The sequence below is a fragment of the Geotrypetes seraphini genome, chromosome 14, assembly GCF_902459505.1.
Source record: "Geotrypetes seraphini chromosome 14, aGeoSer1.1, whole genome shotgun sequence".
Taxonomy (NCBI): domain Eukaryota; kingdom Metazoa; phylum Chordata; class Amphibia; order Gymnophiona; family Dermophiidae; genus Geotrypetes; species Geotrypetes seraphini.
This window is the reverse complement of record NC_047097.1, coordinates 26,540,329-26,560,477: the sequence shown is the minus strand read 5'-3', so window position 1 is coordinate 26,560,477 and position 20,149 is coordinate 26,540,329. Positions and strand designations below refer to the sequence as shown.

Sequence of the window (20,149 nt, the reverse complement as noted above, 5' to 3'; positions counted from 1 at the left end):
ACAACCTACCCAGTCCTCCCCTTCATCGGAGCGGTCCTGGACACCACCCGACTCCGAGCATTCCTGCCCCGGCAACGCATGGAGTCTCTTCTTCACCTCTGCCAGTCGGTGATCACTCACCAAACCATACCGGCGAGACAACTGATGGTGCTCCTGGGCCATATGGCCTCCACAGTACACGTGACACCCTTTGCCAGACTCCACCTCAGGATCCCCAGTGGACCCTGGCATCACAGTGGAATCAGACATCCGATCCACTATCCAAACGCATCGTAGTCACACCTGCTCTTCGGCAGTCTCTACTTTGGTGGATGACCTCTTCGAATCTATCCAGAGGTTTGCTGATGCACTCTCCCCCCCATCAGAAAGTTCTCACAACCGACTCGTCGAATTACGCATGGGGGCCCACCTGGAGGGTCTCCGCACCCAGGATTCTGGACCAGTGCGGAAAGACTACACCAAATCAATCTATTGGAACTCAGAGCCATCTTCAATGCGCTCCAAGCTTTCCAACATCTACTTCACGACACGGTAATCCTCATTCGCACAGACAATCAGGCTGCCATGTATTACATCAACAAGCAAGGGGGCACGGGCTCGTCCCTCCTTTGCCAGGAAGCTCTACGAGTCTGGGACTGGGCGGTGCGCCACAACGCCTTACTCAGAGCAGTATACATCCAGGGGAGAACAACGGCCTAGCAGACAAACTAAGCCGTCTGCTACAACCGCACGAATGGACTCTCCATTCCAACCCCCTTCACCAAATCTTCACGCAATGGGGACGCCTCAGATAGACCTCTTTGCGGCTCCCACAACGCCAAACTGCCTCAGTTTTGCTCCAGGATCTACACTCCTCATCGCCTCGAGGCAGATGCTTTTCTACTGAACTGGGGGAAACGATTTCTATATGCGTTCCCACCATTCCCGCTGATCCAGAAGACTCTGGTCAAGCTGAAACTCGAACGGGCCACCATGATCCTAATAGCCCCTCGGTGGCCCAGACAACCTTGGTTTCTCCCTCCTACTTCAACTCAGCAGCAGGGAACCAGTACCACTTCCAGTGTTTCCTTCACTACTTACTCAACATCAAGGATCACTACTTCATCCCAACCTGCAGTCTCTCCACCTGACAGCTTGGTTCCTCTCAACGTAACCCCTCACCAATTCTCACAAGAAGTGAGGGAAGTCTTGGAAGCTTCCAGGAAGCCCGCCACTCGTCAATGCTACTCCCAGAAATGGACCAGATTCTCCTCATGGTGCGTTTCTAAGTCAAAGGAACCCCAGCGAGCTTCCTTATCCTCCGTGCTGGACTATCTCATGCACCTATCTCAACCTGGGGCTCAAGTCCACATCCATACGAGTCCACCTGAGCGCTATTGCGGCGTTCCACCACCTCTACAAGGAAACCCCTCTCGGCCCATCCGGTGGTCGCCAGATTTATGAAAGGACTCTTCCATGTTAACCTCCTCTCAAACCACCCCCAGTGGTTTGGGACCTCAATGTAGTCCTTATCCCACCTCATGAAGCCCCCGTTTGAACCACTCAACAGGGCCCCTCTGAAGTATCTCACCTGGAAAGTTCTTTTCCTTTGTAGCCCTTACGTCCGCTCGCAGAGTCAGCGAACTCCAGGCATTGATGGCGGACCCACCATTCACAGTATTCCACCATGACAAGGTGGTCCTCCGCACTCACCCGAAATTCTGCCTAAGGTGGTCTCCGAATTTCATCTCAACCAATCCATTGTACTTCCAGTATTCTTCCCTAAGCCTCATTCTCACCACGGAGAATCGGCCCTTCACACTCTAGTACTGTAAAACGTGCCTTGGCTTTCCTACCTGATCGCACCAAGCCACACAGAACCACTCCTCAACTGTTTGTCTCCTTCGACCCTAACAAGTTGGGAAGACCCGTATCAAAGCGCACCATCTCTAACTGGATGGCGGCTTTATCTCTTTCTGCTATGCCCAGGCTGGATTATCACTCCTTGTAAGGTCACAGCCCATAAGGTCAGAGCAATGGCAGCCTCAGTAGCAATTCCTCAGATCAACACCAATCGAGGAAATTTGCAAGGCTGCCACCTGGTCCTCGTTCACACATTCACCTCACATTATGTCTGGATACCCTCTCCAGACGGGATGGACAGTTTGGCCAAAACAGTATTGAAAAATTTATTCTCTTAAAGTCGCCAACTCCCCCTCCATCCCACTGAGGTTAGCTTGGAGGGTCACCCACTAGTGAGAATACCTGCCTGCCTTGTCCTGGGATAAAGCAATGTTACTTACGTAACAGTTGTTATCCAGGGACAGCAAGGCAGCTATTCTCACGTCCCAACCCACCTCCCCTGGGTTGGCTTCTCAGGCTAGCTACCTGAACTGGGAGACCACGCCGGATCTCCGGGTAGGAAGGCACCGGCGCATGCGCGGTGCGGGCATCTAGAAACTTTAAGTTTCTACAAGCAACACGTGCTGTGAGACGTCCGTACCGGGCTCTGTCTGATGACATCACCCACTAGTGAGAATAGCTGCCTATGCTGTCCCTGGATAACAACTGTTACGGTAAGTAACATTGCTTTATGAGTCAAAAGGCGTCTTCAGAATGGTGGACTTTAAGCCGGGCAGTGATGGAAAAATAAGTGGTGGCAATGGGAAGAAGGGATGAGAAAGGAGAGGAAAAGTGGAAATCCGGGGGGGGGGAGGGGCAACGATATTTATAATGGTAGACAGTGAGGATGGGAAACGGGGAGAGAAACACATTGCACACCCATCACTACAGTTACATACACTTCTCCCTCCATATTCGCGGTTTCAGCAATTGAGGTTTTGATTATTCACGGTTTTTAACTTGCTGGCTCCTCGCCCCAAATGACATCAGCTTGCATAGAGAAATGGCCGATTCCAAGCGTTTTCCAGAGAAAATCGCCGATTCCCGGCTCTTTCTTCGCCGTGTTTTGCCTCTCCTTCAGGAACAGGCCAGGTCCTCCCACGTGTTATTCGCGGTTTCACCCTATTCACGATGGGTTTTTTTAATAGAAAACAGCGAATAACATATGAAAAAGTATTTGCGGTTTTTCTGTATTTGCCGTTCTGTTAATCCCCTATCGCAGCGAATACGGAGGGAGAAGTGTACATGTTTTTGTGTATTGTACTTGAAAGCAGAACAAGGAGGTTATTAAATGGGGTAATATCGGAAGGAAAAGAATAAACAGGGAATAGAGCAGGCTCTTTACATGCATTTTCCACATCGACTACAAGTAAAGATCGTTCTTGTTAAGGTATGAGCAAAACTAACCGATTTGGTGAAATTGCCCTTGAGAGAAACAGATATGCACAGCATACTCCAGCCTTTCCTACCCTATATATTAGTCATTCTTTCAATTTTCTATACCGTTCTCCCAGTGGAGCTCAGCACGGTTTCCATGAATTTATTCAGGTTCTCGAGCATTTTTTCCTGTCCCAGCAGGCTCACAATCTATGTAATGTACCTGGGGCAATGGGGGGGGGGGGGATTAAGTGACTTGCCCAGAGTCACAAGGAGCAGCGTGGGTTTGAACCCACAACCTCAGGGTGCTGTGGGTGTAGCTTTAACCACTTCGCCACTCTAGACATCAAAATGTAGTACGTGAGCCAAGTCAAGGACAATCGAGCCATTGTGACATCACTGACGAGGTTGGCTCTTAGGCATTGGTGGATTGAGGCATTATGACATCACAGTACCAGCTCTGGTTATATCAGAGGCTGAAACTTTTCACACTATTTATTCAATTTTCTATATTGTTCTCCCAGGGAGCTCAGAAAAGTTTACATGAATTTGTTCAAGTACTCAACACCTTTCCCTGTCTGTTCTGGCGGACTCACAGTCTAATGTACCTGGGGCCAATGGGGGAATTAAGTGATATGCCCAGGGCCACAAGGAGCAGCGTGGGTTTGAACCCACAAACTCAGGATGCTGCAACCACTGTACCACACTCTCCCCTCCTATATAGACATTTTACCGCCTCTCACCAAGTTCTCTAGCGATGTGCCCAAGTCTGTGAATAGAGGAAGGGGGGTGGGGGAGAGACACCTTTTTGGGTCACACTGAGTGTGAGTTTCATACCAAAGTGAAGGTGATTAAAATATATGCGTGCATGACAGTTAAGAGCCGATGCATTCTGCTTTCCCAACGTATGCAGGGCCTCAAAAATGAATAGTTTTGTTCCCCCCAAAACTACCAAAATATTCTAGCAGAAAATTTGCTTTACTGTCTGGCGACAGTCTTCAAACCTACAGTATAATCTCATTAGAACGGACTCGCTTAGAACAGAACCTCACCTATAGCGGACGAGGTCCGCTGGTCCCGGCCGTGCGCCATTATAAACATACAGGAAATCATCGCATATAGTGGACTCGCATATAACGGACTTTCGGATATAATGGACAACCAATTTGGTCCCCAGAGCCGCTTTTAGCTGTAGTTTACTTCAGCTATAATGGACATGCAGGCTCCGCCTACAAGGCACGTGGCGTGCTGGTGATATAGTATCAAAATGCAGCCCAGAAGAAAATGAGAGTATTTTTCTTTCCAGTACAGTACGACATAATGCTTTAGAACAGGGATCTCAAAGTCCCTCCTTGAGGGCCGCAATCCATTCGGGATTTTAGGATTTCCTCAATGAATATGCATTGAAGCAGTGCATGCACATAGATCTCATGCATATTCATTGGGGAAATCCTGAAAACCCGACTGGATTGTGGCCCTCAAGGAGGGACATTGAGATCCCTGTTCTAAAGCATTATGTCGTACTGTACTTTAGAACAGTGTTCTTCAACCACCGGTCCATGGACAGTGCCGGTCCACAGAAATTTCCTGCCGGTCCCACAGGGCCAGCACGTGCATCAGGCCCAAAACAGTGTTCTTCAACCGCCGGTCCACGATGCGATCAATGCAGGGTTATCTTCGAGCCAGGTCCCTCTTCCTAACTGATTCAGTGCACAAAGCCACAGGCAGTGGCTCCTACGGGCATCCTGTGCCTGAACCGGAAGCCTTCTCTCTGACATTGCAACGCCAGAGGGAAGGCTTCCAGATGAGGCACGGGACCTGCAAGGTGCAATTAATACTATTATGGGGGCGGGGTCTGGGGTGGAGATTAGGTAGAGATGGGCGGGGTCTGGCCCACGACTTAACCAGTGTTCTTCAACCGCCGGTCCACGGACTGATGCCGGTCCACAGAATAATTCTTTTATTTCTGCCGGTCCATAGGTGTAAAAAGGTTGAAAAACACTGCTTTAGAACATCTTTTAGTGTTCTGGTTTTGCAATCATTTCATGCCATACCAATGTTTTGCTGAGTTTTGTTCTTGATTTTGCTGTTATGCTTGTGCAGTGATTGTTGTTAATTGATTGTACGCTGTTTCAAGTTGACCTAAATAAAGTTTTTAAAAAATGCAACTCTGAATATGACGGACTCTGGATATAAGGGACCGTTTTTTCCAGGTCCCTTGAAGCCCGTTATCACGAGATTATACTGTATTTACATTTTTCACATTCTGCTGTCCAACGACACACAGTTCAGAATGAATTAAAGTAGGAATTCTACTGACTACATAACACACTCAGTATGTGCATGAAAGAACAATTATAGAATTGGTCCAAAAGAAACTGTACTGAATTGTTTTATTTTAGACAGCAGCATTTGAAAAATGTAGACAATTCGTGCCAGAACATTTTCTGTCGGTTTTGAGAAATGAAAACATCCATATCTTGTGTGCTGGGGGAAAAAAATACATATGTTAGGAAAACAGAATAAGATTGCAGCTGTCAGGTGCAGAAAGTTCCAGACTGTGAGTGCCTCAGTGACTAGTGGCTGTATTTTGTGTATTAATCCCTTCTTAAAGGTTGTTTTTTTTGTGTGTGTATAACTTTGTCGCTGTGCTGGGCAATACCATTTTAAGCCATAGAGAGGGGACATGATCGAAACATTCAAGGTACTGAAGGGAATAGACTTAGTAGATAAGGACAGGTTGTTCACCCTCTCCAAGGTAGGGAGAACGAGAGGGCACTCTCTAAAATTGAAAGGGGATCGATTCCGTACGAACGTAAGGAAGTTCTTCTTCGCCCAGATCGCCCAGAGAGTGGTGGAAAACTGGAACGCTCTTCCGGAGTCTGTCATAGGGGAAAACACCCTCCAGGGATTCAAGAGAAAGTTAGACAAGTTCCTGCTAGTCTCAGTTAGTGTGCTGGTCTTTGACCAGAGGGCTGCCACTTGAGTGGACTGCTGGGCATGATGGACCACTGAGTGTGGACGTGCTACCCTCAGGAAAATCTGCTCTTCCAGATTCCCGTATAGCCAAATAACAAAGTACCCGTTTCCCAAGCTTAATTTCATTGATATCAACTTAACCTATTAGTTGTTAGAATGGAGTAAGCCTGTTATTTGACTGAAAGAAAGCCTTGGAGTAGTAGGCAGATAGCAAAAAAGCCAAATAGGAACATGTTAGCAAACGTGAACTGTGTCCAAAGTAAACTGAACAGGGCGAACGTCGTACCGTCAAAACTCAGAATTGCTATCGGGTATATCCTGGTGTCTTGGAAACTGGCATGCCCCTGAGAGGGGGAGTATTCAAAAGGAAACCAAAATCGTGAAATGAGTCCAATTTGGTCAGTGCTTGGGGCTGCAAGATGAGGAAGATCGGATGAGTCAGCTTGATAAGAAGAATTACGAGTTATTTCTGAGAGGAACTGGCACGTTGCCCTTGCCTGCATGATGTTCCGATTATCTTTAATGCATGAAGGTGGTTTTTCATATCGCACTTCAAGAGAAAAGCCTGGGGTGGTATTCAGTACTTTAGGAAGAAGTGAGCAATTAGCAGACTGGCTTTTTAGCAAGATAATGTGGGTTATGGCAGAAGGTTGGCTACAGAATTTTCATTTTCGAAACTTAGCTTCCTGGAAGTGTATGAAAAAAAACAACAACAGTCTTTAAGGCCTCTCTTAAGCTTGTTGAGAACAGTAAGGGCCTTAACTGAAAAATTACAAAGCCAAGATTAGCAGGGAGCAAGAGGAATGATTCACCCAAACATAATTGAGAAAGTAACTCTTCTGCCATCTCTGATCCTCTGGAAACTGAGCTCATGTATTAATCGCTTACTGCGGGCAGGTCAGAGAACAGCAATACTTAAACCCACATTACATTTTTCTCTATAAAGTATAGGCCGACAAAAAGGCGATTTGTGGGATGTCTGTTCTGTTGTGTTTGATACTGAAATTAGTTTCTGCTACTTGCTATATGGTTTTTCTTAAACAAGTGCATTGGGGAAAAATTGGTTTGAATAGTGGAGGATTTTGGTGCCGTCAAAATATTTACTTTCCAAGTCTGCTGAATCTACTGTCGGCAGCAGTTTTGTTTTAGTTATAACTTTCTATACCGCTTTTAACTGTGTGAACAGAGCATCGTATCATATTCTAATGTAATCTAATCTAATCCTTAGGTTTGTATACCGCATCATCTCCACGTTCGTAGAGCTCGACGCGGTTTACAGTAGGAGAAATAGGAAGGAACTACAACAGAGGGTTAGAGGTCGAAGTGTGAAGAAAATTTAGAGGACTTGGGATGGCAAGATAGAAGAGTTTCCTTGATTCCTAAGTTGGAGGGAGACTTACATTTTTTGAGAAAAGCCAGGTTTTCAGATGTTTGCGGAAAACTTGGAGAGAGCTCAAGTTCCGAAGAGGGGAGGTAACGTTGTTCCAGAGCTCATAGTGATTTTGGAAGTGGAGGGAGGTCCCTAGCTTTCCTGTGTGGGAAATGCCTTTTAGCGAGGGGAAGGATAGTTTTAATTTCTGGGAGGATCTGGTAGGTATTAGGGTTTGAGGAATTCCCAAGAAAGAGGGATAAAGGGAGGGAGGGATACCATATAGGATTTTGAAAGTTAAACAGGCGCAAGAAACTCCCCAACCCTCCCTCCTTATATGTCCCCTTTGTCCATATTGATTGTAAGCTCTTCTGAGCAATGGACTGTCTGTTGCATGTTGAATGTACAGTGCTTTAGAAATGATAAATGTATTTATTCATTCAGTGTTCTATACCGTTCGCCAAAGGGAGCTCAGAACGGTTTACATGAATTTATTCAGGTACTCAAGCATTTTTTCCCTGTCTGTCCAGTGGGATCAAACAATCTATCTAATGTACCTGGGGCAATGGGGGGATTAAGTGACTTGTCCAGGGTCACAAGGAGCAGTGTGGGTTTGAACCCACAACCTCAGGGTGCTCAGGCTGTGGCTTTAACCAAGGCGGTGACAATCTAAAAATGAGGAAAGAGAAGTACCTACAATTTATTAAATAGAACAGGGTCAATCATTCTAAGGTCTTCAAAAGTCAAGGACTAAGTCAGAAGGGTGAAAAAAGAGGAGACAGGAGAGGGTGGGAATAACACAGATAACCAGAGCCAAAGCCGAGGTACTGTTTCATCAGTCTGGAACTAGCCAGGTTGCGATTGCAGATTAGAATTTCTTCAGTTGGGGTTCACTACATATGTATTGTGGCAATGAATTCCAGAGTGCCTGGGCTTTGAAAAAGAAAAGTCCATGTAAAGAAGAATGCAACAAACTCTGCACCAAAGAAACACAAACTGGAGCAGAAAAGGCCAGACCTTCAGGCTGAAAAAAAAAGTACTTTAGTGACAACCATATAGGGTGGAATCTCCGTGTTTCGGTCAATAAGCCTGCATCAGGAGTCCTTGAAAGAGTCCACTTAACACATGGCCAGCAAGTGGTTAGATATAAAACAGGATGGAGAAGTCCCTTGTTCCACAATAACACTGACAAAGTCCATAATGTCAAAAAGTGGAACACTAGTCCCTGGATGTATCGGGAGTCATCTGATACAAAAAAAGTTGTATAATCAAAATGTCATATAAAACCCAAAAAACTTAAGTACAAAAAATTATATGTGAAAGTGATTTCACCATACTCTAATCGCTGCCTGACTGGCCTGGAACTTTCTCTCCGACGTTAGAATTGACATTGGGTGGCGAGAATTGGTCAGCCCCGTGCTGGGGAAGATAAGCAGGGAGAGCCAAGACCTCGGCGCTGGCCTGTTCCCCGATTGCGGTGGCGGCGGCCTGTTCCCCAATGGTGGTGGCTTGGGGGAGGACAGGGAGAAATAAAGAAAGAAAGGGTGGGGGGACAGGGAGACAGAAAGAAAGAAGGGAGATGGGACACAGACAGAAAGGGGCATGGAGAGAGAAAGACAGAAAGAAAGGGGCATGAAGGGAGGGAGGGAGAGAAAGGAAAGAAAGAGATGTCAGACCATAGAAATAGGGACTGAAGAAGAGAGAGATAGAAGGGAAGGTTAAGACATGGAAACATAGATTTTGAAAAGAAAGCAGAAAAATGTAATATTAAGTTAATGCCAAAGATGGATGCAAGGCAGAAAGTGAAGACGGAGAAAAAAACAGTCAAAAGGACAAGAAGGCCCTGGAAACATAGTTAAAAGCACAGAAAAATAAAGTCACCAGCCAACAAAGGTAGGGAAAATGATTTTATTTTCAATATAGTGATTGAAATGTGTCAGTTTTGAGAAAGGAAAGATATTACACTTTAAATGTGAGGGCTGCAGAAAAAATAAATGACAATTTTGCATAAGGTAAAACTCTTTATAGTTTATAAATCTTTCCTTTAACTGTTAAAGGAAAGATTTATAAACTATAAAGAGTTTTACCTCATGCAAAGTTGTCATTTCTTTAATACCCTCCCCCTATATATCAGAAACATCAAAGATCTTAACTTATTTAAAATTAATCTAAAAACATATCTCTTCAAATCCTCATTTAACCTTTAGAATAACTTCTCAGCGTACATCTAAACAATTAATACGTCCTCACACATTTTCCCCAACCTAATCGTTTGGTCCTACCCATATCATACCCCTTTCTTCCCTTGAGGAAACAACAATTTGTAACTTTAATTCCCTAATGTCCTTTCCTAATGTTTCTTAGTTCGTCTGTATTGTCAATCTGTCATAGCCCTTTGAAAATTGTTAATGTAAAATAACTTGTTTTACTGTTTTATACTACTATCCTTTTTATTATGTAATTCGCTTAGATTTAATAGGCGAACCATCAAATTTTATTAAACTTGAAACTTGAACTTGAAACTTGAATAAGACATTAACTATTTTTTCTGTGACCCTCGACCCTCCAAAATGTGGCCCCACTAAGGGTTTGAGTTTGAGACCACTGATCTGATCTAATCTAATCTTCAGTTTGTATACCGGATCATCTCCCAGTGGAGCTCGACTTGGTTCACATATAATTAAGACAGTACATGGAGAAAGAAGCATGAGAGAACTATAGTATTATCATTTCATTGAGACTGTAGTCAAACCGTTTAAAGATTGCGAGAACAACAAAGTTTTCAGGGTCTTTTGAAATAATTGCAGCTGGCCTAAAAGCCTAATGGAGTCAGGGAGTTCATTCCAGATCTCTACAAACTTGAAAACAAAAGATTGATTAAGCTTCCCAGCAGATTTAATTCCCTTAAAAGAAGGGAAGGGTAGCTTGTATCTTTGAGTATTTATCGGATGTTTACGATTGGATCATTTGCATGGACAAGCTTTACTGAATCGATCGGCTACAATGACTCGGAAACGGATAGGACACGAATAGGATAGATTTCGGGACTTTAGTGAATCCTGCCCTTGATTGGCTCAGATGCTTAAGGCCCCTCCCAGGGCTGTCTGAGCAAATCTAGGTCTTAGGCCCCTTGACTAGAGGGAGGAGCCTAAAGCCCTGATTGGCTCAGATGCCTAAGGCCCCTCCCTATGCATCCCAGGACGCACCGAAAAGGGGAAAGCTCACCATTTTGGAGGACTGGGCATCCTTCTTGCTGTCTTCGTCACTAGAGGTACAGGGGTGATTCGGGTGGGGGAGTATCCAGTGCCAGGAGGGGACTGGACATTCTACCTGCTGATATTTTGTAAAGTGCAGGGGGTGCGTGGCAGCAGTATGAAGTAGGCATCCCTCCTGATGATTTAATTAAAGTTTGGGGTGGGGGTCTGGCTTGGCTTGGGGGGTTTCGTAGTGGCAGGAAAGGATTGGGCATCCCTCATGTCTCTATTTTTTGTTCCAGGGGTTGGGATGTAGGCTGACTCGCCCTTCCCTTTTTTTTTTATGGGCCAGATATTGTGCATGTGTTATACACACAACATCTGTGCCCATAGAAAAAAAATTAATTAAAAAAAAAAAGTCAGACCTTTTGGTTTTTAGGGGTCAGTATTAGCGATCTGACTATGGCATTGCAATGTTAGGCCATTGCTCGGATGGCTTGTTTTAATATTAATGATCTCATTTTAATAGTAATGAGGGTCGTTGGCATGCCTGAGCCAGAGAATGTACGAATGCAAGGAAACTACGCATTGAGTCATTTTGAACATCGGGTCGGCCGATTCGGTACACTATCAGAGCATTTAGTGCATTTGGGCCTCGGAGCCATAAAGGCTATTCTTTTCTTTTAAAAAAACACTTAAATACAGGCATGCGAATGAAAGACTACCACCCTGGCCCCTTCCAAGGTTAATGAAGACCAGGATAGTGTGTTCTCTGAATTTAGTCCCTCGCTGCATCCCCTTGCTGTTATCGAGGTGCCTGATGAACGCCTGGCCTTTTCCGTGCTATTTAGACATCCCCAGAAGATACACTTGTGGCATATATGACTTCATTTACAAGGACCTGCTTAACTGTCTTACTACAGTATTTACGAGTCTTAGTGCTTGAACCTTGTTATTGATTAATAGCGGTTTTTCCAGACTTCCTTCTGCTTTTTATTCCCCCCCCTCCAAGTCCTCTGCTACTTAAGTTCTGGGCACTCGCATCTTTGTGGGCTGCGCTGTAACCTGTTTACGGAGATCCTTGGTTGCAAGACAGATAAAGATTCTAGCCAAGGTTTCTTCTCCATAACGAAGCACTGTCCCTTATATTTACAAGGCTGCTGTTCACAGGAGTGGCGTTCGAATGTATGAGGGTAGCACAAAGCAATCCAAATATCTGTTACATTTGATAATGCATGTACAGAGCATGTTGCTGTTCCTCTGAAACTGAGAGTTGGGGCTTGAGTTTAGGGAGAACTTTTGTGTCTGGGCTTGCTTCAGATATATTTTTCTGAGTGTGTTAACCACAGTAACTGCAGTACAACAGTAGATTTGAGTGTACTCGTATACATCCTAGATAGTATAATTTCATTATAACAGACTCGCTTAGAACAGAACCTTGCCTATAGTGGACGAGGTCCGCTGCTGGTCCCGGCCGTGTGCCATTATAAACATTCAGAAAATCATCGCATATAGCGGATTCGCATATAACGGACTTTCGGATATAAAGGACAACCAATTTGGTCCCCAGAGCCGCTTTTAGCTGTACTTTTCTTCGCCTATACCGGACATGCAGGCTCCGCCTACAAGGCGCATGGCATGTCGGTGATATAGTATCAAAATGTAGCCCAGAAGAAAATGACAGAGTATTTTTCTTTCCAGTACAGTAGGACATAATGCTTTAGAACAGTATTTTTCAACCGCTGGTCCGTAGAAATTTTCTGCCGGTCCACAGGGCCGGCACATCAATCGGGCCCAAGACAGTGTTCTGCAGCCACCAGTCCACAGTGCAATCAATGTGGCATCTTTGGGCCGGCTCCCTGAGTGCTGCAGTGCACAAACCGTGGGAAAAGGCTCCTATGCCTGAACCGGAAGCCTTCTCTCTCATGTCGCAGCGTTAGAGGGAAGGCTTCCAGATGAGACATGGGATGCGCCCGAGGAGCCATTGCCCACAGCTTTGTGCACTCAGGAGCCGGCACGAAGACTCCGCGTTGATCGCACCGTGGACCGACCCAAAGATAACACTGGGGGCAGGCCAGAAGGCAAGGCACATGTAGGGAGAGAGAACAACGGTAGGGGGAATGCTTTTATTTTTTTTATTGATTGATTGATTTACATCTGCTGTCTGTTCAGGAAGAAATGCTTTTGTTTCTTTTCCTCTGGGGTTGTACCGCTCGCAGAGTCTTGCATCTTAGGGTTTGTTTGTGAATATTAGTACTTTTAGTTTTTGGTCCTGCATTTGCATGGGGTTATCTGTTTTCTGGTAGGAATAAATGTTGAAAAGCATACAGTGTGCTTTGTGTATTTTAATTGTGGTTAACCATTCTGTGTTGTTAATACGATTATATTGTATGTGTGTATATATGAAAAATGGATGGAGAAAATTGTGTTACAATTAGTACTATTATGGGGTGGGGTCCGGGGCGGAGATCGAGTGGAAATGGGCACGACTTAGCCCAGTGTTCTTTAACTGCCGGTCCACAAAATAATTATTTTATTTCTGCCAGTCCATAGGTGGCAAAAGGTTGAAGAACACTACTTTAGAACATCTTTTAGTGTTCTGGGTTTGCAATCATTTCGTGCCATACCAATGTTTTGCTGAGTTTTGTTTTTGATGTTGCCGATAAGCTTGTGCAGTGACTGTTCTTCACTGATTGAACGTTGTTTCAAATTGACCCAAATAAAGTTTTTAAAAAAATGCAACTCTGGGTATAACAGACTCTGGATATAACGGACTGTTTTCCCAGGTCCTTTGAAGTCCGTTATAACGAGATTATACTGTATAAGGTGGGTTAGGCAGCTGTAATTCTTATCGCTATAGGATTTTTCTCCCTAATGCATCTTTGAAAAGACATCAATTAGGTTAAAGATGGGTTAGATCAGGGGTCCTCAAATCCAGTCTTTGAGGTCCACAATCCAGCCTTCAACTCTTTGTAAAAGGAGCCCTTAAGTCTTAATAAGGTGTCAAACTTAATTTTCCATTTTTTCTTTTCTTTATGTTAACTTTTAAAGTGCATTAACACCGCTACCACATTTCTTCATCCTCCAATTAAAAACGGGTGGGTTTTTTTTTCTACATTTGCTGTCTGGCCATTACTATTTTTCTAATTGGGTGCCCTTGCTCTGCCCCGGCATGGAGCATTACTCTGTCTCTGTCTTTCTTCCTTATTTCTTTATTTGATCTTTATTTTTAGCCCACTCTCCCAAAGGAGCTCAGAACGAGTTACAAATCAGGTACTCAAGCATTTCCCTGTCTCTCCCAGTGAGCTCAAACTCTTGGCCCGGGGACAGCATGCGGCCCACCAGGTACTATTTTGAGGCCTTCGACTTATATTCAAGTATATACGGTATTTGAGAGTATCTTTCAAAACATAATCTCTTATATCCTTGCTATATTAGGATGAAATGGAGGTGCTATGGGTTACAGCAGGGGTGTCCAACCTTTTGGCTTTCCTGGGCCGCGTTGGCCGAAAAAAAATGTTTTCTGGGGGCCGCGCAAACGCTGCAGCAAGACAGAGGAGGGAGCCGGCAAGAACGGTAAACACCCGGCGGCAGCAGAGGAAAACACTGCATCGCCCTCGACCGGGGCCGCACAAAATTACTTCACGGGGCCGCAGGTTGGACACCCCTGGGTTATGAAAATCTTGGGTATTTTTAAGAATCCAACTCTTGCAATATTGAATAGTAAGACTTGTACCGTTTCCAGAATTTACTGTGAATCTGCAGCCCTGTAGGTGATAATAGCCCTCTTGGTGCTGGCAGTGTAGTTTCTTTATATTAGAATGCTTGGCTTGCTGGTTTTCCTTTACTCCCCATCACTGCGACAGTTCTCCATATGCACCAGTTTACCTCTCGCACACCATCTGATAGCTGGAGAAGGTAAGAAACTTAATTTTGAACTTTTTTCTCTGTTTTGCATCTTCTTCGGACACTATTCCTCTCTCTCAATTTCACTTTCTGATTGCGGCAAAAAATTTTGCCTGAAAACTGAAGTAGATCACATTGGGCCCGATTCTGGAAATGGCACCTGCAAAACAAGCGCCTACTGCATGTCGATCATCAGTAAGTACTGTGTCCAGAATTGCGTCCATTTTCTTCTGTAGGCCTTTAAATGTAGGCCAGCATTTTATAGGCCTGCATCTAAGGCACCTTACTCGCACCTATTGAGAAGCGCCTAGGCATGCCTAATGGACGCCTAAGATCACTTCCTGAGTAAACCACGCTGGCCTTAGGCATGCCATAGCCATCTCTGTACATGTGTGAACAACACCTACGTTGTAGGTGTCCTTCCGCCCCATCGATTAAAACAAACACCAAAAACCCCCCACAAAAACCCCTCCCAAAAAAACCAACCCTTGCATCCCGATTGGTTCATTAGATGACGCCTACCACCGTCTACAATTGGGATGCCGTTTTTAGAATCAGGCCCATAGGGGTCCTTTTACTAAGGTGCTAACCAATTTATCTCATGCTAAGATGACCATTAGATTCCTATTGGTATCTTAGCATGCTAAATCAGTAACCTTAGTAAAAGGACCCCATAGTTTGGTTGAGGCATTTCCGCTTGACCAGTTTGTATCATCAGAGTTGAAGTGTCCCTTCCTTTCACAGGATAGTATGGAATTGGGCCTTTCAGAGAGAGCAGTGGACTTTGACGGGTCTCTGAATAGACTGGGAGGGATAATTGGCGCACCTGCTTGAGAAGAAGCCTGAGTTAATTTGACACACACATTGGGGGCCCAAATCATCTTTTTTATTATGAGCTAGATAGCTCTAAATGGAGGTTCTAGTTGCAGGACAGATGTTTTCCCTGGACGATTTGACTCGGCCAAGCTGAAATGCCTCTTTGATACCTGTTATGTTTGTTTCATCATTAGCAAATTAACAAAAGAAACAGTTTGGTTGAAACAATAGGATATTGGGGACTTTTGGACAGTTCTGTATGTTAGTTCTTATTTGGTATATTTTGGTTCTCCATCCTTTTCTTGATCTATATGAGATTGTAAAAACAGGAAAACAAATGAAAAAACCAAGGAATCTAGGTGTTTTTGCCATAACTAGTTAGCCCTTCCCTCCTTTTACAAAAGGGCAGAAGAGGTTTTTAAGACCAGCTGGTGGGCTGAATGCTCTGCACTGCTCTAGCGCTCCTAGGAACTCTGTGACCATCTGAACAGCGCAGAGCATTCGGCCTGCCTTTCGACACTAAAAACCTTTTCTCTGCGATTTTTTCTAAAAAGGGGCGGGGGTGTTAAATGCATTGTACTTTCATAGACCTACTTACTATGTGATTGACAGAGGTCAAAGGGCTTGGGAATGAAGTGCTAGACCAGAGCAGGTAAGGATGCCCTACCATATATGAAAACCCCACAATAATCACTAAATTCCTAGGCTATCACCAAATTGAAACATATAGACTATGGAACTCAAGTGTCTGCTGGTATCACCTTCAGAACTAGTCTCGGTGTATAACCATCTTGCAGACTATCATCGGTCCATTTGTCTATTCAATGAATTTATATGAAAGTTTAAAAGTTTTTTGATATTTCTTTTTAATCTTTTCTACTTCTTAATTTTGGGAACTAACTTATGTATGAATACATGCAATTATTTAACTTAAACGTGACTGTTTAGCCATCTGTCCAGGGTTGTTAATGCGACGGAGGAACTCCTTTTCGCTCTACTTAATTCAGTTAGAGCTTCTTCAGGGAATTTGAAGTTTAGCAATGGTAGTCACTATAAGAGTAAAAAGAAAAGTTTTTTTTATTTATTTTTCTTTTTTATACATTTTTATCACTCGTTCCTACATATAATTAATTCCTAAATTAACAACTTGGCGTTTAGAAAACCACCTCAGGACCCTTAAAGGTTCTAAATTTTTTATGACCCTTATATCATTACGTTTAACCTACCTTGCACTGCTTACGTAATTACTACAGGATTTTCAACAAATTTTCAACAGATTTTCAAGCGGTTTTCAAAAGAGCATATCGCGTTCAGGGTTGATGGGCAAAAATAAAGAGCTTACCTTATTCTACACCATTTTTTACCAGCTCCTTAAGGTCCTTGGTATTGAGCCTAAATGCCGCAGAATCAAATTCTGAAATATCAGTTGGAAAAAACCCCCCCAAACAAGCTAAGGATGCATGTATGATTAAAGTAGGCACCCTGAAACGTAAAGAGCCTTTCTGGACAGCATGCTGGGGCTTTCAGTATTCTCTTTCAAGGGTAGGCAATTCTGGTCCTCGAGAGCCACAGCCAGGTCAGGTTTTCAGGATATCCACAATGAATATTCTATGTGATAAGATTTGCATCTCAAGGAGGGCAGAGTGTGCAAATTTCATCTCTTACATTTTCATTGTGGATATCCAGAAAAACCTGACCTGCCCTGTGGCTCTCAAGGACCCGGAATTGCCTACCTCTGCCTTAACCCAATAGATTCCAAACCTGTTTGGATATCTGCAAATGAATATTCACGAGATCTGCATGTAGTGGAGGAAGAATGTACACATTTTTCATGAATATTCATTGTGGACATCCTGAAAATCAGACTTGACCGGTGGTTCCTCCAGAACAGGTGCGGGAGCCATAGTCTTAACCACTGCAGGGGTTGCGAAAGAGAGAAAAGGTGTTGAAACTCAAACTTTGACTGAAACGTAAAGAAGCAGAACAATAAAGTGGAAGAGAAGACCATATGCAGTGTACGTTGCACCATCATTGTAATTCACTAAAGATGCATCACAGTAAAAGTATGCAGGAAGTATGATGAGAGCTCTGTGAATTTCATACAATAGAAGGCTCAAAGTCTGTCCCTTAAGAGCCAGTGCCAGCAAAGAAGCTCACCATGCCGACTGCTGGGTTCCTACACTTGTTTCTTTAACATCCCAAACTGGAAATTTTAGACTAAAATTGTATTAAATATTTATAACCTGGGTGTACAGCTGCATAAAATGGGCTTCTGCAAAGTGCCTCGTTTTTAAAAGTCCAACAGCAGGGCTTCTCAAACTCAGGGTGCTTGGGGTTATAATCTGGGCAGGTTCTTCAAAGGGACATACATCCTTGTCCTGTGCCGCCGAAAGTCAAGTGCTTTTTCTGGCCATGTAAATGGGATTGTGGCCACATAACTGTTAAGCGCTACCACGTGGGATCTCTACGTGGGTCGAGCAGCACTCTGACTTAATGGGGTGGGACAGTAGAGTGGCAGACTTGATAGGGCTATAGCCCCTTTTCTGCCGTCATCTTTCTATGTTTCTATGTTACCCTACATGTTTTTGTTGCAAAATATGACTATACTACGCACCCACACTGAACTGATTTCTTCTCATCCTTCACACCTTCCCGCCACCACGCACCCCACACCCAATGGAAATGCCCGATGGGCAGTTTTCCCTTCAAAAATGAGCTTGCAATCTCAAAACTGCCCCAAAAATACAGAAGTACATAGAGCAGTCACATGGAAGTAACAGTTCAATTTTCTGGCTAGGTGGCTCCTTATCTTTACTCACTTGTATGCCACAGGCATTCACTGGATGTTGCTCCAGAGTAGAGAGTTGCGTGGGGACAGAAATCCCACCCGTCCCCGCCAGGATCCTCTCTGTCCCAGCCTGTCCTCACCAGGATCCTCTCCGTCCCCACCCGTCCCCACAAGGAATTACCTCCATCTCCGCACGTCCCCATAAAAAGCAGCAATTACTTCTGACAGGATCATCAATTCCACAGTTTCTTTTGTGTTTGCGCTGCTGTTTTCCTTGTGGAATCTCTTTGGTGGAACCCTTTTTTTGTTTTCTGTTCAGGTAATTAACTTATAAACCCCCTCTTTTAATAAGGCTGATGTGTCCATTATATTATATGGATGAACCCTGCTTCCAAAGCCTTCCATCCCCGTGGGAGTCCTGTGGGCCAGAGGGGGGTCCCCATGGGTTAGGGGGAGATTCCCGCGATCCCCATTCCCGTGCAGACCTCTACTTCAGAGGCCTCATCACCTCCTGCACCAGCCTAGCCCTCCGAGCAGAGAAAAAGCAAGTTAAGGCTTTTACCAGGGCAACCAGTGGGTCTCTGTTGAGCTGAGGAGCTGACTCTATCCAGCACTTGAACCCTGGTCCCTCGCATCACTCAAACCTACCAGGACGGCATCCGGTGGACCACTATTAAACCAAATATTAACTACTAAATCTGAAAAAAGTATTTTAAAAAAATGTAATGAAGGGCATACAGCTGCTTTTTGCTAAACTGAGGATGAAGGTTCCTTCTCTTTTACATCATAAGTGGAAGAGAACAGGCATTTGAAACAAGGTTGAGACCTCTTCCGTACTCTCTGGTCTCTTTTGATGCACTTTGCTTTTGGCACCAGTAATTGAAAAGCTGAAGTAAATGAAGGTCAGCTTGTTTTGCCCTCATTCCTTTGGAGAGATTTTGCACTATGTACGGATTAGTTTAATTAGAAAACAAAAATATGGCCTGCCCCATGACTTCCTGCACTGGAGAGGCTCATGTCCTCAGAAAAATAGCTCCCTTTTCAGTGCAGTATTTCCAGTGAGAGAGTTTGAGTCTAGCTGGTCTGGACAAGTGGCTGTGTCCCACGCTCTGGTTGCCTGGTGTCACTTGTTCCCATTGGCAACCACATCCAAGCTGAAGAACATCAAACAGCACAATCCATCAGGCGGAGGGAGGAAGGAGCACAGTGTCACAATGTCACTGGCAAGATTGAAAAACACCATCCTGAAGCTGAACTGTAGAATGGTGCTCCACTAATTCCTCTGTTTACCAAAGTTATTACTATAAACTTCGCAGTTAATTCCCGCAGCTTTCTGGGGAAGCACTTTGTGGCAATTCAGTATGGGATGCCCTATAAAATGGGCAGGATTTAAAATATGGATTATATCCAGTGTCACTGGGGCTGTGCCTGTTTATGACCAACCTGAGCTCGTTCTTTCTATAATAGGCATTTGATCAACACTAAGTCGCTTTGAGAGTGGGAAAGTCTGTCAGTGACTTCTAAACTGTGTGCTGGCGGTGTGGCCTAAGTCAGCCACGGCATATTTAAGACCCTCTTCAGAATTGTGGCACCCATTGAATGGTTGGCGAGAATGTCTAAGCTCTGCCATCGTCTAAGCCTCACGCTCCATGCTCACTGAAGAAGTTGGCAACATGCTTCAGCCAATGATCCCAATGCTCCCACGCATGATATATATATATATTTTTTTTCCCTACCATTGTTGATGTCTGGGCATTTTATTTTTCTACCGTTGTTGGTTTCAGTTTCTCTTTTCTGCTTTTCTGTTAGTCTTCTGCTAATTCTCCTTCAAATGACCAC

The 20,149-nt window shown here is 44.4% G+C and overlaps 1 protein-coding gene across 1 annotated transcript in view; it reads left to right on the top strand.

Annotated features, from left to right (window-relative positions):
- The window catches only part of CRTC3 (CREB regulated transcription coactivator 3), a 117,312-nt gene that overhangs the window by 41,779 nt on the left and 55,384 nt on the right, over positions 1 to 20,149 (top strand). Inside the window, 2 exon segments of the mRNA XM_033920196.1 lie at positions 14,659 to 14,693; positions 14,695 to 14,718. Coding sequence (XP_033776087.1) covers positions 14,659 to 14,693; positions 14,695 to 14,718 — 59 coding nt within the window.